The sequence below is a fragment of the Galleria mellonella genome, unplaced genomic scaffold (assembly GCF_026898425.1).
Source record: "Galleria mellonella isolate WM207_F2 unplaced genomic scaffold, CSIRO_AGI_GalMel_v1 utg74, whole genome shotgun sequence".
In the NCBI taxonomy this organism is placed as follows: domain Eukaryota; kingdom Metazoa; phylum Arthropoda; class Insecta; order Lepidoptera; family Pyralidae; genus Galleria; species Galleria mellonella.
The window spans coordinates 826,131-853,636 of record NW_026442147.1 but is presented as its reverse complement, the minus strand read 5'-3'; the positions used below and the strand labels follow the sequence as shown (position 1 = coordinate 853,636).

At 30.7% G+C, this 27,506-nt stretch overlaps 2 protein-coding genes across 3 annotated transcripts in view; one reads left to right on the top strand and one right to left on the bottom strand.

Moving 5' to 3' along the window:
• Nucleotides 1-127: 127 nt before the first annotated feature.
• On the bottom strand, nt 128-3,913 carry LOC113516016 (basic juvenile hormone-suppressible protein 2-like). Its single transcript, XM_026900348.3, has 5 exons — nt 3,760-3,913; nt 3,164-3,297; nt 2,071-2,907; nt 1,804-1,991; nt 128-1,231 (listed from the first exon to the last, which is right to left on the bottom strand). Exons 1-5 carry the CDS (start codon nt 3,830-3,832, stop codon nt 199-201), a joined length of 2,265 nt encoding a protein of 754 aa, XP_026756149.2. The 5' UTR covers nt 3,833-3,913; the 3' UTR covers nt 128-198.
• Nucleotides 3,914-26,628: 22,715 nt separating this feature from the next.
• Nucleotides 26,629-27,506, top strand: part of LOC113516288 (synaptotagmin-15-like) — a 77,826-nt gene continuing 76,948 nt past the window's right edge. Inside the window, exon 1 of one of the 2 annotated variants that reach the window (XM_031909028.2) lies at nt 26,629-26,709. The gene's annotated coding sequence lies outside the window, so the exon portion shown is untranslated. Of the gene's footprint in view, nt 26,806-27,506 lie in introns of both variants that reach the window. The other variant, XM_026900687.3, reaches the window with a different exon arrangement.

Genomic DNA, 27,506 nt, shown 5'->3' with positions numbered 1-27,506 from the left:
ATTGTTCTAATCATTTTTATAGTTTGATATCTGGAATTAACGTAGAAACATAAAATTTTGATATTATTTTGTGATTTATATTTACATTAGGTATACTCTTATAAGGAAAAATAAAATCCCTCACCAGTATTAAAAACTGAATATTTTATTATTTACATTCAATTATTTTCATTTAAATTTGTACCGTTATAAAATTTATTACAATAAATCAACCAAATTCATGTCCTGATTAATGACTTTCATATTGACATCAGTATCTACGAAATAAGTGTCCGTATTTACTGGTGTCCTTTCCAACATATAGTCCCTTAATACCCATCGTTCCCACCGCGTTTTCATATCAGATACCTGTTTTTTGTGAAAGATCATTACATCTACAAATTTCATGTTAGAAGTGAAGAACATGACCGGTACTATAGGACGATCAAATGGATAACCAAGAGGCATCTTGTCTAAAAGAACAGTTGACCTAAAGTCAACGCCAAGATCTTTGCGGTTGATATCAAGTACGTTTACGTCAATGTTATCTATCATCTTTAAAGGACTAACGATTACATACAGCAAAAACTCCATACCACCAATTCGACCTTTAGGAAGAAGCAGTCTAGATGGATACCCTGTGTGGAAATTTCTTAAATCCTTAACCATAACATCTTTATAGTCAGTAATTGTTTCAATCTTCTTCCAGATATCATGTGTCATTATGCGGTCTCTCACTAAATTATGCATATCTGCTGAGTTTCTTACTATTGTATTCTTTCCAGTCATTAGTTTGTAAAGAAAACTGTCGATTTCAACAAAGTTAAGACGATTCTTGTTTATGTCTATCATTCGACCTAAACTATCAAATTTAGGACCTAAGAATATCCTGATAACACAATCAGTTGTCTTGTCAGAAACGACATCAATACTGACTTTGAAGGGCTGATGGTTGAGGCGTCGCTTGCGAACCATAAGTTTCATATCGGATGCGGCTTTTTTAAGTTCCTCCTCCGTTAGTGTCACAACATTTGTAACATCCATAAAGTAATCATCAAAGTGTGTTACAAGTTTATCTACAACAACATTATCAATTTTCACTCCAGGAAAGCCGAGTTCTTCTTTTGTATAACTAGGTAAACGTAGTTTATATAAAAGTACAATGTCAAGGAGACGTTTCTGCAATTGGTAAAATATTGGATCTCGAAGAGCAGTCTCGTAATGATCTAATACTGTGGTCGTCACAAATAATCTGAAATAATAAAATGTTTATATTTATTTTTATGAATGAAATATTCTTAGACACAAATAGCTCTAAATAATATCCAACTGCCTTCAAAAAGGACTAGGTTCTCAACTTGGTTGCATTTTTCATTGTATATGCATAGTTCTACGACTTAGTTCTACTAGTAGAACACACTGAAATGTTCGTTCTAATCTGCTAGTAGAACTAGTAGGACTGACTAAAATAGTTTTATGAAGTCGACAGCTCAATGGTGGTAAAGCCAATTATTTTAATTTAAAAACTACCTGTATAATGTCTATAAAGTATTTAAAAAAATCATTGCAGAAGTAAATCTTAATTAGGTCTTAAGTTTAATAGACTGGATATGTATATTAAGTAAAATAATAAAGTATATACGAGTACTAGTATTATCAATGTAAATTTTTATTGAATTTCTTTAATAGTATATACCAATGTTATCTAGAAGACACCGGGTTCATATGAGAGAAGTTGTTGGAAGGAGTTACAAGTATATAATAGGTATAAACAAAACGAAATGAAATATGTACAAACAATAATAGATAAAAGAGCTTACTCACCTGTCAGGAATCAGAGTATTTAGGCCTAAGACTGACTTCATAATTATAAGTAAATAACGATAAGATTCATAAACCATCGTATTTGGATTCATCACGTCCCGTCCTAGTGTATTCATATTACTATAGATTAGTCTACCAAGAGTTTCGATGTCGTTTGGTTTAGTAAGCTCCAGTTGGACACCATCAATCTGTTAGAAAAATGTATATATATTAACATGTTTAGTATATATATTTTTATAGGTTATTAATCAAATATTTAATACTTACAGTGACATATCCTTTGATGATGGCTTCTTTAATCATTGATTCGTAAGTTTCAACTAAAAGCAAATTGTCGACATTATCCTCAGTTGCTACAACAAGATTGTTCAACCTTACGGGCATTTCGATACCATTATGCAACATTAACCATGGCCAGTATCCCTTTTCAATAGGTTTGCGCAATGATAATGGTTGCACTTCAGGTAATTCATTGGAAAGACGTTCAAGATTATACCTCGCAAGTATTTGTTGGTACATGTATACAGTGAGTTCGAAACGTCTGACTTTATTGACTTTGTTTATGACTTCGTCATTCATCCAGAATGGATAGTCTACATGAAAATAGTAGTAGTAGGTGTTTAGGTCTATGTCTTCGGTAAAGTATCTAAGTTTATCTTCAATATTCAGGAAGACCCGTGAATCATATATATTTTCATCCACTATGTAGATATCTTTGTCAGTCTTTTTAATGCCGTAGTGGTCACAGAGCTTATAATCTAGAAGACCTTTTTTCATTTTAAGCAAGTAAGATTTCTGAATCACATCTCCACGGACAAAGAAGTAAGGATAGATCTCATACGGTGGGGGTAAAATGATGCCCCTGCAGTCGGGACGGTGTCTGACTGCAATAGTTAGAGCATAGACAAACATGCCTTCATTGAGGTTCAAGCGCATCCAACATGCTGCTTTGACGAAAGTGGTAAAGTCCTTGGCATAATATAAGACGTGGAACATGGAAATTACTTCCTCCATTTGACGTGGAACATGTAGTGTGAAAATTTCACCACGTGGTAATGGGCCCACTCTCACTAAGCCGATTAAACGTTTAACAACTTCAGATTTCTGAAATAAAGACAAAACAACAATAACTTGTTAGACGATTATTATTTTATAATTAATTTATATTCAAGAAGTTTAAAGTATTCTTAGTTACCTCTACCTACAGATGAATTGGTTCATAATAATATATTTAAATCAAGGAAACACTTAACATATATACCTACTCCTGTAGATACACGCTCCTATTTGACATTGTTAAAATTCTCTACTTTAACAAATATGACGAATAATTAATAACTGATTTAAACTAATTACTTACTGTAAATAATGCAATATTCTCTTCTAATTTAAAGTTCATGCCAATGTCTTGAATTTCCTTGTACATCACCGGTTCAGTTACTTGGTTCAGTAACTTTAGAATCACAACTTGCCTCTGTTTGATATCCATAGCACCTAAAAATGATATAATTGTTAGAACCATCAATTTATTAAAAAGGAACAGTGTATATCTCCTTACTAGAGAATTCCGTCTGCACTGCATGGGTACTTTGGCCCTGTATTTTTGCTGTCAAATAATTTTGCTTGTTTGGCTGTTACGGTTTGAAGGATGGAATGAAACAACAAAATCACGGGGTAATAACAAATTATTATGTGTGTCCCGTAAAAAAGGGACTAAATAGTCATATACTATTGATTACAAAAAGAATCATTAAAATCCGATTGTCGAAAATGTTGCTTTTCGTAATTATATATTACAAAAAATAGAGAACATTCATTTATTGTGTCCGATGAAGCTGTAAAGGCCTTTTTTATTCTACTACTCCATAGAGTAGTAGAATAGTCCGAAAAAATTCACTATTTCAAAATCACTTCAAAAATGATGTTATTTATATTGATTTATGCATTATTTCTTACCTAATACCTCATCCACGTCAGAACTAGCCGTGGCTAAGGCGCTTAGCGCCAACACCAAAACTGCAGCCCTCATGATACAGTCTACTGTCTCTACAACAACTGAATAATTCCTCAATAGAAAGAACTATTTATATAAGAATTGTTGTTTATAATTCATTCACCTTTTCTACCTGATGTAGGGCATCTCATGTTCATTTCTTTATCTAATTTATGACTTACGATTTATACCTATTATACTTAAAGTTTAATAGTATGGATTGATAATTGACGTATAATAGACAATATAATATTTTCGTGACTTTGCTCGCTTAAACTATGATGAAAAGTAAATATATTTGAGAGAGATGTGTATACCAAATTTTAATTTAATTAATTTAGCTATTTATTGTTTATGAGTCTTTGTTTCTCTAATAAATAAACACTCATTCATTTTTTAAATATTCAATAAAAGAGTTATAAAAAGGAGGGAGAAAGGGGAACTGTGTACAAACAGAAGTCGTCTGTTTGGGTACCTTTGTCCCACTCGTATTTATGCTTTGAAACAGTTATAGTTGCATGTCTGTGTTTAAGAGTAGAATATGACAATAAAATTACAGGGTACAGAGGCATAACACTTTAGTTCGCAGAAATGGCAATACCTGAAGGGTTTGCCATTCTAAGTTACATAAAAAAAAATACTGCAATTCTTAATAATATATTTTACCCAACAATAACAGTGATTTAAATTGAACAAAGACATAAAAGTATGGATATTTCTGAGACACTTTAAACTGAAAATATTTTAAGTGTGTGTATGTATACAAATAGATTTTACTTCCTAACAGCCAGCATTTTTTTATGCAAAGAAAAACGATAATCAATTAATACAGGAGTAAACCGCAAAATTGCTACCGATATTATTAAGGATTGCAAAAAAAAGATTTAGTGACACAAATCGTGTGATATAGTCACAAAAAATAGAGATAAATAAAAAAAATCTCTTTTTGAAACCAGCTTACAAATCTTCACAAACTTACAAACAAAATGTATTGATAATAAAATATAAGACTATAATAATTATAATAGTTCAATGACAGAAAAATCAACTCTTGAAACCAGATAGAAACTACAAAGTATGTAATTGAACCACGGGTCTAAAGTAGTAACAAGTTACAATAACAAGAAAATAGTATAATAAACAGCTCATTACTCTGCAATTATTTTTTTTTTGTTGAAAAATAACTGTCATGAATCATATTGTATTGTGATTATTTATATTGGCTTTACTCACGTTTTAAATTCGGAGATGCCCGATTTGTTTTGAACTCAATAGAAGCCTTTAGTTATGATCACGGTTCACAGGTGTGTCGCTAAATATATAAGGATTATTTAAAATACTCGTAATTTATTCCTCTATTTATATAAGACAGTTTTTTTATTCTTTATCTTTCTCTTATAACAATCGAAACAGAAAAATATATTATTATTTTATCTATAGTTTAACATTAATGGATTTTTCATGGTTGAATTAATGTCCAATAAGGAAAGTTTGAGATCGGAGGATATTGGTTTCCGCGGGAAAATAGTGGAATTTTATCTATATTTCAGTATAGTTATATTTGGGAGAATCATTTATGTTAAAACTAGCGTAAGATGTATATCTAATGTTTGAGGGGCCAGAATTGTTATAACCATAAATAACAAGTTACCTGAGTCGCCTCTTACGACACCGACGTGAAAGAAAGGGGTGGACTATTCTATGCCAGGATCACAAGGGAATTTTTATAACTACTACCAACTTTAATAAAACCATTGTTTTATAGTCAAGATAATATTAATAAATTATTATTAATTAAAATAATGTTATAATATCAACGAAAAACTTGAAAACATAACTCAGTTATCAGCGATTTCAGGAAACTTATAATTTAGCCAATTTAGTACTTCTTATGTACACAATGATATACTGTAAGGTCCATATTTCGGGTAAGAAGATTTTTCCTATATTTATACGGTTTACGCTATCTGGTCATTTTTTTTATATATTATATAACTGTTTATACATAACAAAATAACTTTTAATGACTTCCACGGTTGGGTACGAATCTTTCCCAATAAGAGGAGCATATTCGCCTGCTATTACTAGGTGGATGAGACGGCTTAATATAAGTTTCTATTTGATATATAGCTACATATAAAGTAACACCAAAAATGACTATTATTTTCTATGGATGCATAATAGTATTTACATAATAATATTAAAAATAATAATTACACTTATGTAATTATTATTTGTAATTGACGATTACTTTGTTTTAGATCATTTTTAGAACTTGTACGTCTATTTTACCTTAGTGTAATTTATAAATATGTAAAATTTATCTGTGTAACGTATTTTATGTAACTAAACGACATTAATACAATAATTTAACTAAACTAATTACTTTAGTAGAACGGAGTCAAACTAATATATTTTTGTCTTATAACAGCAAAAAAGATAATTTATCTATGATTTAACAGTCTTAGTATTTTTAAATGAATATTGTAAAATGAAATAGTATTCAAAATTGAAGCAAATTGAATAAATAATGTGAAAATGAAGACTAGTGACCTAATTAACAGTATTGATCAACGAAATATCTAAATTCATAGACCAAAATGATTATAGTTTTTGTGCTATTGCTAAAACCAAAGCTGTGGGTGATAACTTCTAACTACATCGTACTCTAATCGTTTTTTTACAAATATTAGGTATCTACTAATATTAAAACATGAGTTTAATATAATCGTAACACAAAGAACCTTAGTTGATATTACAACTGTTGTAAAATAAATCAATCTAAAATAAAATAGAAGAGAAACTATCTTTGTTATAACAGAGGTTATTCAAGTGGTTTGTATAGTAATATAACATTTTAATAAAGGTTTTCAGTTGCTTCAGTTCAGTTCTATATAAGCAAGCGCTTATATAAAACTGAACTTTATAAAGTTAAAGATATTTATGATTACAGTAATAGTATATAATGGTTCTGTCGTATCTTCGTTCATATATTATATTTTTTAAGATATATTTCTTGACCAGGATAATAAGTATGTTCTTGATTATACCAAATGTTTAAAAATATCTGAACTATTTTGTTACTAATATACTAATAATCAAAATTCTAAAATATATATTCAAAATTGAATCATATATGAATAAAAATAGTTATATATGTATTATTTTCCAATACATTTTGTTTCTACCGTGAAGCAGTTGTGTTTGCATGGTTGTGTTTCGGTTTGAAGGATGGGATATGGCGTGAATTTACAGGGTATAGAGGGATAACACCTGAGTTCTCAGGAATGGCAACGCATGGGGGGTATCATGGGCAAAACAATACACTCCGTTATATCCATAGTACTGCTCATGTCTATAGGCAACGGTTACCACTTTCCATCAGGTGGGTCGTCAGCTTGTTTGCCATTCTAAGTTGTATAAAAAAAAACATTTTTATGGTAAAAGATTGTATTTTTTTTATAAACTCGGTCGTAATAAATGCAATCGTCCATGACGTCAATCAATGTAATATTTCAATGAACCCATCACAAAGTATGTCTGCGGATGACAATCGCCTGGCAACGTGATCATTCCACGTGAATGGATTTTTCTATAATTCTGACGTTATATTATACTCGTATTATACAGTCGGACAGACGATATGATATTTATTGCTACTCTTTCTGGGTTATTTTTAAATCTTATGTTAACTTTTTTAACAATGTCTACATATAAATAATAGTTGGAAACGACAAATATAGTAAGTTCATAGTTTTGTCAGTAGTTGCTACACTTGGCATGCAAGATGACAACCGCAGTTATGCTTTGTTGATACTTTTAGAGGTACGCTGCTGCCCATCCTTGAGCGTTAGGTTCCCTTATTCGCCTCTTTTAACACCCATAGCAAAGAAAGAGATGGCCCATTCCATGCCGGGACTACATAGCTCACATATGTGTATTTACTTATATAAAAATATTAACTTGGTATTGACAACATATTACTCGCCAACGTGACGAAAGTTGTTTGCAATATGAAAAACAATATTATGCTGTTATTAAAAGAATCTAGTGTAATAGTCTAATATAGTAGAATAGCGTCATATGCAGATGATACCACTCTCACATTTTTTGCAGACTCATGGGAAGAACTATTTGAACTCGCACAGAGTGGGTTTAATAAAGTATCTCATTGGCTTATGAGTAATTCTCTTACTTTAAATGAAGATAAAACTAAATATATTATTTTTACAATGTATAAATGCGCTAAAATGTACAATAATATCTACTCTATTTGCGCACACAAATGTAACTTTCCTCCAATATCAGATTGCAATTGCCCCAAAATTAACACAACACATCACATAAAATATCTAGGTGTTATAATAGATGCAAATTTAACATTTGAAAAGCACATTGATTCTGTTTCACATAGGGTATGTAAACTTGTCTATATCTTTAAACAACTTCGAAATGTCGCAGACGAGAAAACTATAAAATTAGTATACGATGCATTAGCAAGATCTGTCTTAACCTACTGTATTAGTACATGGGGTGGCTGTGCAAAAACCAAATTGATAACACTAGAAAGAGCTCAAAGATTAATATTGAAGGTAATGCTGCATAAACCTCGTCTTTTTCCTACTATAAAACTTTATGAAGACGCAGAGAGGCTTACCGTACGACAGCTGTATATATTACAAATAGTCTTGCGCAAACATTGCTCTCTATTATATGAAAAAATAATTATCGTCAGCAACACAAGAAGACACTTCCGAGTCTGTGAATCAGTTAATGTTAAGACCTCATTTGCGCAGAGATTTTACCAATTCCGCAGTGGAATCGTATATAACAGGATAAACAAATTATTAAACATCTTTAAATTTAGTAAAAATTAATGTAAACATATTGTAACAAATTGGCTATTAAAACAAACTTATAACGATACGGAAAAAGTAATAGAAGTAATAAAATTATAATAGTGTATAACAGCATTATCTACGGTTAAGTACGTAATTAATTAAAACAATAGAAAAGGAAGGATATAATAAAACAAAACAAAATGCACACAAAACAAAATGCGTGCGCACGCACGCACGCACGCACGCACGCACGCACGCACGCACGCACGCACACACACACAGGAGTGCGCGCGCGCGCACGCACCTCTTTATTCTAACATTAAATCATATTTATTTTTACTCCACGCGCGATTTGGAGGGGACCTTGTGTCTAAGATACAAGTTACGACTTAGTTTAGGCTCCAGATCTCCCACAAATTACGATACTTTTATTTTGTATAAAGTAAATAATCTATACATTGTAATTTGTGGAGATGAATAAACTAATTTTTATTATTATTATTATCTAGCAGTTTTGATTCGAAATTATAATCGAATCGAAATCAAATTAAATCAGATCTGAAACAAACTTTGTGCTTTTATTTTCATGTTTGATTTTTTCGATGAGAATAAAACCGCTTAACAAGCCTAATTAATTTATGAGGCAGCGGTAAGCTCGACGGTCCGCCATAATTCTATAAAAAAGTGCGAAATATGGGCAAATCGAATGTAACATACATTTTTTCTTGTTCAATACAATGTAACAAAACAATTAATATTATCTTTGTTTCTGTTTTAAATAGCCTATTTTACACCTATTTAAAAACAATAAAAAATAAATCAGTAAAATAAGTATTTAAAATCTATCAGTTCTTTTTTGATGGGGGAAAATGGTATGGTAACCTCGCCTGCACTAACGGAATACGCTCACGGAGCACCAGTGAAGGGTGATAGATGAGAATGAAAACAGGCCATTTAGCCCATCATGATGAATTCATCAGGAATTAACCATGATAGTTTCTAGGGGGAACCGCGAGGAGGTCGACCTGGTTGGGTATATTGCTAGCAATATACCCAACTTCTCAGTCTCCATTACTAACAATCCCTTTCCCCCCACACTCTATCAGTTAACTACCCTCTTTAATACAAGCACTGCTTAGTTTAAAACTACATGTAGATGAAACTGTGTGACTTCTATTTTTGAGAATTTATTATTTTTTACTTTATTTGCTTTTATAGTCTTGAATAATAATATGTATTATATATATTTCTTCTGCATTATTATTATAATTTCAGCCATTTTTCCTCTATTGCCAAATATAAACTTTCTTTATAGACTGTATTAAAGAACGGTGTTGAGATTTGCATGCGTCGAGTACCTGCGATAGATTTGATATTGTCACTTCATTTATTATAAAAATAAACACGTAAAGTTGTCGACACCAGTTTCTGCTTTTTCCTCTAAATATAATATTTTTGTGATACAGACAGTCTATTGGCTTCAAAATATAAGTGCAAGGAATTTATTGGATTGCTATAATTTTTCTACACGCTCCCTAAGGGGTATAATCCATCAATAACATTCGGGGACCGGTAGGTATCATGTATTACTTATCCAATTTTAGCAAGGTATTAAGTCCATCACAGTATTTCTATATCAAGACTGTACTTATTTATGACATTACTTATTTTTGAAAATGTTATTTTTTTTTTATCTTCGAAATATATGTTGGTAATTCTGTTTATTTGTTAAACTTTGTCATACACTATCGTAATGAAAACTGATAACTGCATTACACTGAATTAGATACATATTCCAATGCATGTATGTATCTAGGGCTTTATACAATAATAATTCAAGCAACCCTTTTTCTTCAAGTTTGTCAGTCTTCAACTATAACAGCGTTATAACCTCGGTAATTACTTTTGCTAGCAATTTGAAAGTAACAAATATTTTAAACTATCTAATTTAAAGAAAAATCAATAGGTAATTAAGATTGAAGTTTAATATTTTACCTAGTAGTTTGACTTTGTACTTACTCGTATTGAAAGAAGAATTGTAGAATTTGAGAGAACGAATTTTGTTTATATATACTTTATTGTTTACAAAAAATTACAATCATATAATTTATATTAAATAAAGATGTACATCAGCGACTCTGTAAGAGTTCTCTTTCTGCAAACATTGAGTGCAAAGGAGCATTAATTTCCAACAAGCGGTGTGCGTATAATAAAAGGTGGGAACAGTATAGTTGTTTCTATTAAGAAACAATTAGATCATAAAATAAAGTTAATGAAAATATTGATTACGAGTGTTATAACAATAATAAATATAAAAAGAATGTTTCGTTGGTTTGGTCATTTGGAGAGGATGGATGAAAGAAGAATTACGAAAAAGATTTATCGAGCAAGAATAAATGGAGATGTCGGTAGGGGCCGCCCTAGAAGGACGTATGTCGACCAAATAGGCGACGTGCTGAAGAAGGGCCAAATTAAAAGTACCCGTAACCGGCGAGCGTGTATGACAAGATTGATGAATGTGGAAGAAGCGAAAGAGGTTTGTTTGAATCGAAGCATTTGGCGTTCCATTGTTTCTGCCTACCCTAATGGGAGACAGGCGTGACAGATATGTATGTATGTATGTAAATATAAAAAGAACCAGAATATTTAGGTTATCTCTATCATTACGCATACAGAATCTACATTTGTTTATGATCCATAAATATTTTATTACCGATGAATTTTATTGACGTAACAACAAAATCTAATTAAGAAGGAACTGTCACGTAGCTTGCAATATTTTTGCTTAGAATAATAAATTTTACGTAACAACTAGCTAAATGTTATATATACACGACAAAATTACGATATTTGTATAAGAAATCTTGGACTAGAAATGTCAGTGACAGAACATATAAAGTGTCTGAAAACAACAAGACATCAACGGCAGAGTCCTGTTTTAAATTGTTTCAGTGGGGGATTGTAACTAATGTTTGGGCTGTTGAAGATAGACGGCTATTTATGGGTTGAGTATGAAAAATAAACAAAGAATAATCGTGTTTACTAAACTAAACAGTCTATTTTCAGAGAATATCTAATTTTAAATTAAATCTAAGTATATGAATTTAGAATACGGTATCATATCTACCATATAACAAGCAGAAAAACAGCATTTTTGATTGTTGTAAAACGAATAGCATATGTACATACATACATATGTGAATGTATGTATGTACATATATATATATATATATATATATATATATATATATATATATATATATATATATATATATATATATATATATATATATATATATATATATAAGATAGCCTTAAGCCTTTTATGTAACTCACACTTATTGACATGGTTTGCTGTCAATTTAGTTTGAACTTTGTCCTAAGGCTTCGTAATTTTCATACATATTATATAAAATAATATTATTATAATATAAAACAGTGTTATGTAGGTAATCTATAAATACATTAACTGTAAATGTTTTTGTGTGTATTAAAATAAATAACATGGTCAGCACACAGTAGTGGTAAAGTTTTAAGAGGGACAGCCTTTTAAAACATCACTAAATACACTGGCCTGCTAAGCATGCCAACTACTGACAAAACCGTCCTTTTTGGGGAGGCCTATGTTCAGCAATAGATAATTAACGGTTGACATGTTGATTATAATATAATAATACGTCTAGATAATAAGAATAAACCAGCTGGTCTAAATTGTATTGGAAAGCAGAATAACAAAAGGGAGTTCGTTATTATAAACAAACTGTTTATTAACAGTTCAACCGATTGTTATTAGCTGTTACAATCATTTAAACCAAATTACATACTTTCAAATTTGCAGTATTTACCACTATAAATATTAATTATTTGTTCAAAGAGCTGTTTTTTTTAAAAAGGCTCAAGAATTTCTTCATAACTTTGAAAGATTGATCGTTCTAAGAATGATGGAAGCCAATTTAAGCAACTTACGGTATCGATTTTCTATAGCGGCTACTTAATTTTTTTTTTAACTAAAAGACTCAGCTCTCATAAATAAAATGTTAATAAATATAATCTTGTCCATTAATGTAAAAAATGTTATTTTCGGTTAAGACTAATATTAATGTTATTGTTACTTTAAAATTATATGTTTTGTTTGTATTTATGAAATACATGTATATATAAGAAATCGTGCAGCACACATATAAACAAATATGAAATAACCTTTTAGTAGTGATTTTGATTTAGAAACCAAACCTCTGGACCGATTTTGATAAAATTTCTATGACTAACATGCAGACAACTATATCTTTTCAAATAGAAAGGAATTTTACAAATAGATTTATAAATGATGGTGTTCTGAGGTAATAAACATAAAAAAAACAATAAATTGTAATTGAGAACCTTTTAATTTTTGATGTCGTTTATTAAATAAGAATTTATTCTCATTAAAATTGTCTCCACTAAAATACATGTTGCAAAACATGTTATATGTTTTCGGCAAGTATCTTGATGGATACATCATAAAGTTTACAAGAATAAAAATAATATTTCATATCTATATATCTCAAAAGAAATAATTAAGGAACTGAATATAAATGCTTAACAATAATCTCTGGACGAAAGTCTTTCCTCACAAAGGAATATACGAGTACGAGTATGGCCAGGCAATTTGGGATTTATTTAAAGTTTTCCTTTTCTGGTATTTGTATATTGTTTCATTCTAATTTTCACACAGTTGTCTCTTACAAAACACTCAAACATTTAATTAACATTTCGTTTTATTAATTCAATCATTAACAGACAATTTACTTGTTGATTTACAGTATGAAATAGAAATTGGCGTGAAAGCACTAAAGGAGTTAAGGTAATTAAATCCTTTGATTATCCTTTATTTTGTAAGATACAGTCACGTAATTACCTTTTAAGAGGTCTTTATTTTACGATGGTATGTTCTAGAAATATTTACTGACTATATTAGTAATTTGGGACCTCTAAACAGCATAGATTACGGCATTGTTTGTATAAATTAGGTGATGACTTCCCATCAGGTGGAGAGTTAGTTTATCATTCTAAGTTCAAAGTGATGAATAAGCAGATTATATATCAAATTTTATTACAATTTGTTTATATGTATCGTTCACCTCACAACGTCTCGCTATTTGTCTCTATTGACTGCTATTCTGATTCACTAGTACAATAGACCATATTATTATGTTTACAACTTTATATAGCTTAATATAATTATTATTTTTGTTCTATAATGAAACTCTATTGTAATCGTATTACAATACAAAACACAATAACATGATACAAAAATAAGGAAAACTCAGTATTCTTTATTCTTATATTTAGTCTATATGGAAGAACAAAATAATGATATCCACACTAATATTATAAAGGTGAATAGGAGTTTGTTTGTTTTTTACTTTTTTCACGGTTTAAACAATTGTTATGAAATTTAATATACAGCTACTATACGTGATAGAGAAGGAGAGATGCTACTTTTTAACCGAGTCAATGAACATATCCGGTCACAAGGACGAAGTCGTAGCAAAAGTTAGTATTTATATAAATTTATATGGCTATTGAATACTTTTAGGATTTCTTGGAATATTGTAACGATGTTCATTTGTAGGTACGTCATGTGCTTTTTATTTGAAGACATACTCGTATACCATTTCCTTCTTAGTACTTTATTACATATAAGTATAATGAGATATGTTGATAGAAATTGGATTGATTTTCAATATTAGGTTGGTACATTGACATGTATCTATCTTTTGCGAAGAGAATGATAACTCCAAATAATAATGAAATACGGAAATTGTATTGCGGAATGCTACTGTCCCATATAAATATTGTTTTGGACAGACATTTTAAGGAAATTTGAAAAGAGAGGAATATGGAGAAAATCTGTACAAAAAAGTAGATAAGTGCATATAAATATACTGTTTTAATGATGTTATAGAAGTTAAATAATCTGCTAAATAATTGTGATTGTTTCTCAAAAATGAAAGCTTTATTATTAAAAAAAATATTGGGATAAATAAAAAAAAGAGATTCAGATTAGTTTTTTAATGAGGGAGGGTAAATCCTTGACCGATTCATGCCGAAGGAGATGGATAGTTTAAGTTGCAACTCTACTAGGTCTATTCACCGCAGTACTACAAGTTTGCTTTCGTTTACTACCTAATCTCAATGAAACGGCTTCCTACTAATTGTATTTTTTATTTTATAGGTATTCTTGAATATTTGTTTTTAGTAATGCAATCTTTAAATTTATTGTCTGGCCATTTAAAAAATTAAAAAGATTCAAGAATTTTTTTGAACTAGTGGTATCCTACGACTTTGCTCGCGTGCATCATATATAATGTATACTATATAAGTTAGGTAGTAATTAACCTATCGGTGTACTAAATTTTATTTAAATTCGAATAAACGTAATTAAATAAACACTAAAATATCTTTACAAATTTTCACAGTTAAAATATCAGTAGCAAATAGGTTTTCAACTCTGCTACTTGGGTAAAATAATTTAGTTTCATGAATATTGTCACTAGGTTTTCACTTGATATATTATTATAATTATGATTAACGTTGAATGCTATTAGTGAACGTTACAGCTTCCTGATGTTTATAATTATAACAAATTCATGTCTTGTTACAGAAACCAAACGCTGGCCATAAATCACTCCATATGACACCATCCATTAAGATAAACGTTAATTAAAGTATGATCCTTTGTGTGATTGTTGTGAGGAAAAGTAACAGGCGCCTGCCTAATTCATAGATTACATTACAATAGATATAGAATTACAATATTCTACATAACATACGATATAGGTATTAGCAACGCAAGACGGAGTTTGAAATACAAAGTTGTAAATACTATTTAAATCCAGATATTACAGGTTCTTATCAATTTAAGTTCAAGTTTTATTTTTACTGTTATTATTTAGAGATAAGTACGGTTAGAGAAATCTTTGTAGGGGTCAATATCAAGGGGTACTATTCGCATCTCTGGGATCGTTTCTCGATGTTTAGCAGAGGTGAGCTGGGAGACGAGGAAAGCTCTAGAAGCTCTACTATTTCGTAGAGATGTAGTACTATATCTATTAGTGTCTTTTACCGTCTATTCCATGAGGAGTGCTTAGATGAAATTCATTATCTCATTCCACATTCTCCTTTCCGATATCGCACCACGAAAATGGACCAGCGTTTGCATCCCTATACGGATGACCGCTCGCGCTCGCATACAAATAAGTTTGCGAACTCCTACGTGAACCGTACCGTAACATTGTGGAATGACCTTTTTCGTGACGTGTTTCGTCCATCGTATAACCTCTAATCTTTTAAATGTGGCTTGAAAAAGCACTTAGTGTTCCGGTATAATGCGGCCAACCATTGGGTATAGAACATTCACTTTTCGGTTAATTGCATTTATGAACCCTATTGTCCCTATATTCGCTCAGGATGGTGTGGTGATCACATATCGTGTTATTAGAAAAAAAAACTCTCTATACTGTGATAGTTTCTAATAGATAAGTAGGTATAAAATTATTCATATGAATGTTTATTTGTTATTGGTTTCTTTGTATGTGTACATATATTAAGTATCTATGACTTTTACCAGAGGGAGACTTTGTACAAAAGTCGATTGCTTAGGTACCTCTGTTCCATTCATGTTTTAACCGTGAAGCAGCTGTGTTTGCATGGCTGTGTTTCGGTTTGAAGGGTGGGATATGGCGTAAATTTACTGGGTACGGAGGAATAACACCTGAGTCCTCACGAATGGCAAAGCATGGAGGGTATCACGGGCGAAATAGTATACTCTGTTATGTCCATGGTACTGCTCATGTCTATAGGCGACGATTACCACTTTCCACCAGGTGGACCGTCAGCTTGTTTGCCATTCTAAGTAGCATAAAAAAAAAATTACATTTACTACAGTGTATTCAACTTGTGACAGGTCAATAAGTTTGTTGCATTGTATAACTGATAAAATGTACATACAAACAAGGGCAAATTAATGTAACAATGTAACTATATATTTAATTATTCAATAACAAATACATCAATATCACAAATTAAAGCAAAATTTTATTTTTATAACTATAATAAAATATTATAAAATTTTAGGTATATGCCTTTTCTGATTTGAAAAGACTCACCTTTTGACACCGACTGTTTTCGTTCGTGTGATTAGCTGAAACAATGATTTAAGATTTGTTGTTAAGAAAGAATTTTGGTCACAACAATATTGAAATGAGACAAACATTCGCATGTTTAACGTTATCAATTGTGAAAAGAATTATCAAAATCGATTTAGAATTGGTGCATATTTCACGCAAAATATATACATACAAAAACTGTTAACTGTACAGTTTTGTAGTCGCCTTAAAAATTTACGGATTTTAGAAATTTGATCATAAAATTAATTTTTTAATTCATATTGAATCTTCAGAATTTACTAGTTTCGTTTAGTATAAGTCTAACAGACTTATTCTTGCTTATATCAAATTTTAATAACAACGCAACGGTTATAAATAGACAACGTCAACAAAGATCGTATCTGAATACCGATAAAGAAGAACAAACGGCTCAAATGTAGAGTTCCACTTTCCTCATATTGTAATATCGTATTTAATTCATGCTTTTTGAACTTTGTGATGAAATATTTACTCTTTCATTTATTCTCTTTGTGTGAAATGACTTTATGGTGGAATCAGGCCCGTGGTAAAATTGACAAAATAAACCCTTGTAGGGATTTTATATGTATTTTCATTTTAGCAATATATATTTAATCCGAATTATCACTGCAGAACGTAGGCGGAGAGGTTCAGTTTACTAAACAAATTCAGAATTAGAATCTGACTGAAATCAAAAGTTTGTGTCAATTTAAATTACCGACTAACTCTTTAGTAGGTAAACATTGTTAAGGCTGCGCCTATGGGCAAAGACCTTGGTCATTTAGGGGCATTTGTATAATTTTAATAATGTACACCTACATTATAATAGAGTTAAAACAATCATCAATGAACATTATATACTGGTATTTTAAAATAGATACCAATTTGTTTTATTTTAATGACTTAAAAAGAGAAACTCAATGACTATTGTTTGTGTATACATCATGACATATCTTGTCTAGTCTATCTTTTTTTTTATTAAAAGATTATTAAAGTACACTTGCATAATAGTTTAACTATTAAGATTACTTATAACTTTTACCCTGTATACAAGTATGACGTATTATGTGATACTGTAATATATGGTTAAAATACAAAACATCAACATGACACGAGCATTGTTTCTAGCGAGTTACCTAAAAGTTTTCTTGTGTTTATGAAACTCGTAAAAATCAAACATTGGAATTTTATCAGAGTCGAGCATTTCCCATGGGATCGCAAGTTACATTAGTACACACACACACATACTTAAAATATCTGTCTGTCATAGATATATGCGATAAAAGAACAATTTTGCAGTCATATTGAAACTTTACTGAATAAAATAGAACGATGAAACGAGTTAGGTTAGTGTATTTATCGATTTGTATAATCACAAATAGAACAACAGTTTAAATTATTTTTACGCGACTGTAAAACAAAGAACTCGTGTTTCTGTCGTGAAGCAGAAAGAAGGCAATATTTCGAACTGAAACATGTTGAAACGCAACCATGCAAAACTGTTTCAATTTGGAGAATGGAAAGGCATATCATTTTAGGCAACTCAATCTCTTTAATGGCAAGTCATGAAGAGTGCCACGGACCTTAATACGTGGTATAGTCTTAGATTATATACATAGAGTATTGAGCCTCAAAAACAAGTCAATTATTTGTCAGCTAATTGTCAAATTAGCTGATATTTTTATCATTGTTCTACTTACGCATACAATATATCTTGACGTATTCTTTAATAAATAAAATGAGTATTTACGTATTAAAAAGTTGCACAAATTATAAGACAAAATAAATAAGAAAGTTGTAAAAGAATCACACATAACTATTTATCACGCAAAATTGTATAAAAAAGTTGACCCGCTATTCTGAAGCATTTATATGGACACACTCTATCTACATATATAATCTAAGTGCCTAGTGTATTATATGATATGGTGCTATTCATGTTCAAACGACAATTACTTTCTATTAGGTAGGCCGTCAACTAGTTCTGTATTATATGAAAAATAAGATAACACGCTACTCTTTTACAGTTATGTTTCGTGAATACATCATGCATATATACCTACCTACATATGTATATTCAGGACTACCTGAATATTATTTGTCATAACTTGTAAATTTGTGGCTATAAAATAAATAAGGCTTTAATAGACAATAAATAAATCGCCAAATTTTAGCGTCTTTTTTATATTTAGCACAAAGACTTACCTATTAACAGAAATTGTTTAATTAATATGTGACGTAGTAGTTTTCTCTACAGAGTATCTTTTATACTGCATCATAAAAATATTCTTCCTATGGAAAATATTACTATACTGATAGGAACTATTATTCTATATACCACAATGACCACTATAAGCAGTACATTAAAAAAAAACTATTGGAGATATTACACAGTTCGATTTGATCCCAAACTTAGCAAAGCTTGTATTACGAGCATTAGAAAATTAACAGAAATACATAAATACACTTTTTTTGTTTATACATACATATTGTACATAGAAATCGCCATACGATCTCGGCATAGAATAAGTCACTCCGTCCTTTTCCGTGGGTGTCGTTAGAGGCAACTAAAAGAGGGGGAGGGATGGGCAGCAGCGTTCTTCTTAAAACATCTCTAAAGCCTAACTGCGGTTGCCAATCCGCCTGCCAAGCACGGCAACTAAAACGGCAAACCCCTAAAGGAAGAGGCTTATGTTTGACAGTGGTCAGTAAAAGGCTAATATGATGATAATAACACATAAAATAGAATTACATATTATTTATAAAAAACAATACAAACAAAGAAACTCATTAATACAAATATTTGTATTGTGCGGGGATCGAATGTGAGGCATGTAATACCGCCAAGTTCGACAAGTTATATATTAATGAATATATAAAAACAACTTTAAAACTAAAATAAAGGTAGGATATTTAAGGATTATTATAACATACTGTACATAATATCTATTTAATTTTTCTCAGTAATTTTACATCTCTTATTTTAATAGAAACGTGATAGACGTGATAATAATTAATGAGAGTATTAATTAGTCATTCTTTCATTATAATTTACATAACTAGGTGTGCTTAATTGAATATACCTAGTAAGGGACCGGTCTTATTCATTACGGAGTTTTTGAGCAGACTTTGTTAGAGGCTTGATTAGATTCTGCAGAATCATAAAGTTATGAAGAGTATGTCGCGTCATATTATATCAGTGTACTAAAGTGTATTATTATTATTATGTGTTTTAATTATAAATTTATATATAATTAAGTATGTGTTGAAGTACTTATAACTTTTAGATCTCAAACTATTAAGCGAAAATAAAATAGTGATGACTCATCTAATAAAACTGGTACTATCAACAAACTAACTATACATATCTGCATCGCCTGAAGGCCTACCATGAATTGTTTAAGAAATTTCGGACCCGAACCAAACACAAATTTCATGTTAAAATTATATAATGCATACTGTTTAAAAATATTAAAAATTCTAAAATATTGTTCCTTTAAGTTTTTATGTTAGGATTTATGACGAACGAAATGTTTTACTGGACCGATTTCAGTATGAACAAAAACACGAAATTGAGTCCGAAAATTCGGAATTTCATTTCATGGTACATCCAGAGTATTCGTCGCTTATATAGTAATTACATATTGTGTATTTGTTTCAAAGTATAGATAATTATAACACAATATACCGGCCTTTTAAAAAGGTATATGCTCTTTTCTTGAAGGTTATGATGTTATATCGGTTCGAAATATTGCTGCTGGATTCCAAAGAGTGATTGAGGTTCTTTAGTTCAATTGAAGTAATTGTTTTTTTTTTGTCAATTAAAATGCGTTAGGCAAGGCGTGCGTGGCATCTCTATTCTTACAGACGTTAATAGGCTACGGTAACTCCGTTTAGCAGTAAACGGGCCATATGCTCGTTTGTCACCATAGTAGTATAAAAAATACCATATTTTACGGGTTATCAAATGCATAATATAAATAGTATATTAATCTTGCATCCCAGCGGAATGTTATACGACTGTATGCGGAACTCTGCCAAAAACAAGCAACGGTTCTCCTCGGGGATAATGAATGAGGTAATTTTCGGATTGGACAAAGTGCGTCTCCTTAGGCTAAACTGTTGATTATATTTTATGAATTTATTAGATGAACATATTATTAAGAATTTATAAATGAATGAAAAATAGTATTTTTGACAATTTGGAACAAATTTTGATGAATTTAATTTTATTCTACGCAATTATAAAGTTTGTCCTCATATTGGGAGTACTTTTTTTTTCAAATAAAACTTTTAATTATTAGTATTTCTGTAACGACCTATAATTTTCTTTTTGGGGAAATTATTTTATTTATATTTGTAAAAACATATATGAATTGTCTCTACATATCAGTTTGTGATTGAGTTTCTTGTATAGTTTCAGTTTGAATGTGAGTTTGTATTGAGAACGATGAATGAAGGAGCATAATATCAGTATTAGTGGTAATGAGAATTATTCATATAAGTTTCAGGGAGCGTTATTTATTAACTTTCAATATTCTTGAGGTACATTGGATAGATTCACTTCTCTTTCCATTAAGTTATGGGAGATGATATCGTATTAAAACGAATTTGAAAAATAACGAATAAATAAACTTAATACATTTAGAAAGATCATGCTCTTCATCTAATTGCTCTATACTCTAGTACATAGTAATAATATTATAAAAGCCATTATACTCACGCCATAAAGGGTAAGCTTTTAGGTAAATTGATGCGTAATTTCACGTTAATTTACATACTTATTAATCTGAAATTAATAAAATTTTTGTATATTAAATAAATAGAAGACTCATCTATTCTACGACCTAGCATCAAACCTGAATCACGACTTCAGTAGAAAACATCTTAAAAGAATTTAAATAAATTGACTATTCCCACCACTATTCTTTACAGAATTCGGTTAAAAATTTAATGTATTTTGTAATAAAAATGAGTCAGAAACTATAATATTAAAAATCTTTCCAGAGTCACTTTTAAGTACTTAGGATGTCCCTAAATACTTAAAATTAATTAACGACTTAAGAACATCCTACAGAGCTTACACTTTTGAAACTTGACGAATGGCATAATACAGAATCGTATACTCGATATTAAACTCGTCTCTTAACGGACTTAGCGTGAAGATAGATAGACAATAAACCTAATTAATTTCAAGTAGAGATCTACAGAACTTTTGAAAACCAATCAATGAACGTGAAAACACTTTGTTTAAAGACGAGTCTCAGTAGAAACTGAAACTTTTAACTACCTTTTCCAATGTTGGCGGTGTTAACTTCGTTAATATTCTCTTATATAATATAAATACAGATATAATAATTTAAGATTTTGTCATACAAAAGGAACAGCGACTTCAAATGTCACAAAATTATTTGTATTATGTTATAACTATCTGTATCTACGCACAACGGCCCAAATGAGAGGCTAAGCGCGGAAAACAGAGTCTTTCTCACAACTATCTGTATCTCACGGCTTCTTCTATAGTCGTATAGTACTGTTAAATAAATAAATACCTTCCTCAAGGCTCAAGACAAGACAAATCCAACTAATAGTTTAAGAAGTTAGCGTGTTTAAATGAACAAATTTTTTTGCTTTATCGTAGTTTATTCGGATTTATAAATATCGCATCTGAGGAATTGTTCAGATTGATACCTACTGCTGATTTTCACTACAGTACAATCCGCCATAAATTTCATCCCAACCGTCTGGACGAGTGGCAGTCTTCCATTATGCGTTTTTCAAGGCACTTTCTTCCATGTACAACCACTCTTTGGAATCAACTTCCAGCAGCAGTATTTGCGAACCGATACGACATCATAACCATCAACAAAAGAGCATATTCCTTTTTAAAAGGCCGGCAGCACAACTGTAATGCCGTTGGTGTTGTGAGTGATTATGGGTGGCGGTAGTTATTTACCATCAGGTGAGTCGCATGCTCGTTTGCCCCCTGTGTTATAAAAAAACTATAATATTATATATAATATTGCAAAAAATACAAAAATGTAAACTGAAAAACTTTTTATTGTCCCTTAAAAATGTGTTTTATTTTCTTGGTGATGTAATAGACCAAATAACATTGCATAATCTTCTAATGGTTGAGTTGAGTCTTAATATTTTCTTTAACTGGAATAAATTATTACTGATATTGTTAAATATTTAAAGATATTAATTTGGGTATTTGTTATGTTTTACTACTATAGGATAATTGATTAGAATTTTGTTTGTGCGACTGTCAACCCTAGAAAATTGACTACTAAAATTATTACCAGAATTTCTACAACCTTCAATATTAGCCATCAATTTCCAACTATCATTTCATCCATGCATGTTTTACAACACGTGGTTTACCTCTAAGTAAGACATTTTCAGGCAAATTTATAGTTAACCGTTCAGCATCAAAACTGCCGAATAGTTTGTCTTTGGGAATGCCAGCCGAAGGTTGATGGCTAATATGGAAGATTGTAGAAATTCTGGTAATAACGTAACGGGAAGGTTGTGGAACGTCTGGTAATAATAAGAGTAATTATTCTTCGAGTGTTTTTGCACACATATTAATGGCAGCGAAATTAAGCAAAATAATTTTAATCAAATAACAAGTGATATGGAATTCCACAAAATAAAATCTAGTACAGTAAAGTGTTTTACTATAGCCATCTTATATATTTAATTATTTTTTTAATTTTAATCTTATACGTCTTATTGTATTTCAACTATTATATTATTATGTATACACAATGTGCGTATATCATGGTCTTGTTACGAGTTAGTGTGTCGTAAAGTGTGCTTTTTCCTAAGTTGGGAGTGCAGTTTCTACTCATAACCGCCATCTTCTTAAGTTCTCAAATAGCCGTTTGTAGAATGTTCTCAGTGTAACTTTTGAATTATAACGAGAGTTTTCTCTTTCCCTAAGGAGTATGGCTTCCTTTATATAGGTCAGCTGTAATACGTACGTACCCGGCATTTAAAACAATTTAACTCATGCTTGCATCTACGTCATGATCGTAGATAAGCTTTTTTTAATATGAATAAAAAATGAATAGTAACTTTCCCTGACATTGGTATCAATGAGTGATGATTAAGAAACAAAGTCAAAGATTAAGAAACATCAGTTAGCCTATCGTGGTTAATTTACAAGGACTTATTTTTATTAATTTCCAAAGAAAGTGCCTGGAGGTGTACCTAGAGTCGTTAGATCGAGTTATTAACAATATTATTCTACACAGATATTATTTTAAATAGAAGTCACAAATTTTTGGGTTTTAATTTTTAGACGTACAATAAGTTAAAAATAGTCTTTTTGAACTCGTCCAAATTTAAATTCTTGGTTCCTACATGAAATATTTATAAAAAATGATATTAGAAATCTTATTATTATTTTCGTAAGGATTTATCCTTTTCTGTTAAGTTCTGATATTTGAGATTTCTATAAGAGTGCTGAAGGTGGTTTGCGATAAAAAATAGGTAGTTTTTATAACATCTGGGTATGTAGTTTTCATATAAATTGAGGTATTGCGTCGTTTGTCTTGATCTATATACCTGGTTACGACTCGCTATAAAGTGCACCTTGGTTGCTTGTAATATTACGTCATCGTAACAAAACCTTATTCATACAACTCTTTTTATTACATATAAAGAATGACAAAAAGAGAATGCTGCTTTTAATAATATGTGGGAAAACGAGTATGCGACTCACCTGATGGTAAATGATTATCGCCGTCAGTTACAGGCCATAACATTAGATAAATTGAAGGTTTATAGCATAAACTCCAATTTTTTTGTACTAAAAACTTTTTGTAAATGTAGTTAGTAAGGAATAAATAAATTTAATGTATAATTATTAATTTGTTAACAATATACATTCCCAGAGAAATATGTACAGAAATTCATTTCAGATTCACATTTCCATTTCCAATCGCAAAATGGGTAAGAATAATCATAAAATTGAATTCCTCCATATAACTCAATTGAAACAAGAATTTTTCATAATTTTAAGAATAAATAAATGAACGAAAACTCTTTATTATTCTTCTCAAAGAAAGACACAATAATATAAAATATGTAAATAAAAAAGCAGAATTACATGAAACAAGGTAGACAGGTAACAATGGGCGGTCTTGTCGCTAAATATTGATTTATTGCAAACAATATTATAATGAAGAGAAAAATTAAACTTGCATTTATTTTATAGTTAATTATATATATAAAGACATAAGATACATTAAATACAAAACGTAAAATAGAATGAAAAAGAGCGGTAATCTGCAACTAAAAACCTTTTAAAATAGGACCGCTATAGTACCTACTATCAAAATTTAATTAGTCATGAAATTTTGGAATATAAATTAAATGTACGTAAATAAAAATCAATTGCCGAATGTAACCGCATCATTACAGAAGGTTATACCTATTTGGGTAATTCTTTTTTTGGTGTGTTTCTAATTGTTAGGATAAGGTTTGTATGAGAGAAAAAATTGTAGGGAAAAATAAGATAAAATGGGACCAAATCCCGATCAAATCACCCGTACGAAGCTGAGAGAGTAATACATATTTATGCATGTAGAAATATGTAGTTTACAAGTATGTAGTATACTGGAACTGAAATTTTTTATTTAATTTTAACTTCTTATTAATTTTACGCTCATGCAACACACAGTTAACAAATAAATTAATCCAAGTAATGGCTGTAAACTCTGGCATATTAGATTCAAATATGCTTGGTAAAACATGGCAGTGTCGAGTGTTACGTTTACCACAACGATAATAGTCGACAAATGTCTCCGACTACCCTATTAAGGATTAATGTCGTAAGCATATTATGAAAATACCACATGACCTTAGGGATTAACGTGTTTAATGGTAATGAAAGTAATATTTTTTTGCTAGTCTGGTGCAACTACATTCAATTATTCCTAATGCGGAATTAATTATCTACCAGGGGAAATTTTACTGGATATAAAAAAAATTGACATAACATTACAACATTGTATCAATTGGCTCAATAAGGGTCAGAGGGAGACTCAATAACTATTATACAAAAGTCGTCCTTATGGGTACTTCTATCCCTTTCGTGTTGCTGTTATAGTGCTCATAAAGCTGTGTTTCTATTTGTAAGGACACTGAAATTACATATATTCATTACAGGTGTCACAGTGTATTCTCTGACGTCCATGGCTCCTGTTTCTGTCCATACACGCTGATTATCAATTTCTTGCTGATGAGCTGTTTGTTAATTTGTTTAAGTATTTGATATTTTATAAATAAAAATTAATTCGATCAAGAAGCTAAGAAATACTACTTATAACTGTAATGATTAAATTACCAAAGTTAAACAATTCTCGTCTCGTAATTTTATAGAGCGAAGCCCTTGACATTCCAGGCGAGTAAATGGTTACTAAGGGACTGGTCTTATATTAATCTACCACCTCAGAGTCTTAAAAAGTTTTGCAAATAAGTAACTACCTGTTCTTGGAAGGTTTAATGATTTTACGTTATAGATAATTTGTAAACAACAAAGTCATTAAATTAACTAAATCCTTAAATTGCCTATCCACTGAAAATTCACAAAGTAATCCTAATCCCAAAATGGTTTCGTGTCTTAAATTATTCATTGAGGTTTACTCAATTAAACGTTACTCACTTCGAAAATATAATAGACAATGTATAATACAAATATTTTCCGAAATCGGTGTATATGTATACTTGTATATAATTTATTTATTCGCCAGTACATGCGCAGAATATGACCGGTAAGTTTGGCGGTGTAAATCTAGCCAGTTCCCCGACGGTAGTCAAAAGCTTCGTGCGTTACGGAGCGAGCGGGATACCGCTCGTAACACTCACCACTTTATTCCGCCGAGTGTTACATGTAAGCATTAAAAAAGTAGCAAAGCATGTCGATGTGTCTTTAGAGGGTTAACATTATATTTTCTTCAATAGGTGTACGTCTGATTTCTTGTTAACGGTAAGTACAACCTGTAGCTCTCCTAACATTCCTGTTGCCGTTACTTGAATGATATCCTGTGATGTTGCATGGCAAATGTCAGTTATTGAGTTTTGTGTTAATTCTTGATGAAACTACCTATACCTCTCTGAAACCTAGTAGATATTTAAACTGTATGCTAAAATCTTACTATGCAACGATTTTACTGGTTTAGAACGTGTATATAAATTTTTGAAGACATATTGCCTAGACTAAATTCTGAAAGCTCACAGCTTTCACAATTTAATCTAGGTAAAATAATTTATTCTAAAAAAATATAACGCTACAGTTTATGTGGTCCCGACATAGAATAGGCCACCCCTTCCTTTCTCGTGGATGTCATAAGAACCGACTACGGGAGGGACATCTCTAAAGCCTAACTACGGTTATCAATTCGCCTGCCAAGCGTGGCAACTATTTTTTTTTTACAACACAGGGGGCAGACGAGCATGCGGCTCACCTGATAGTAAGTGACTATCGCCGCCCATGATCACCCACAACACCAGCGGCATTGCAGGTGTGCTACTGGCAAAACCCCTCAAGGTGGAGGCTTATGTTCATCAGTGGACATTTAAAGGCTGATATAATGATGATGATGATGAAACAGTATGAAAAATAAGTAATTATATTTTGTATATATATAATTATACCTTTATTCATAAATACAATTCTATTCTATTATT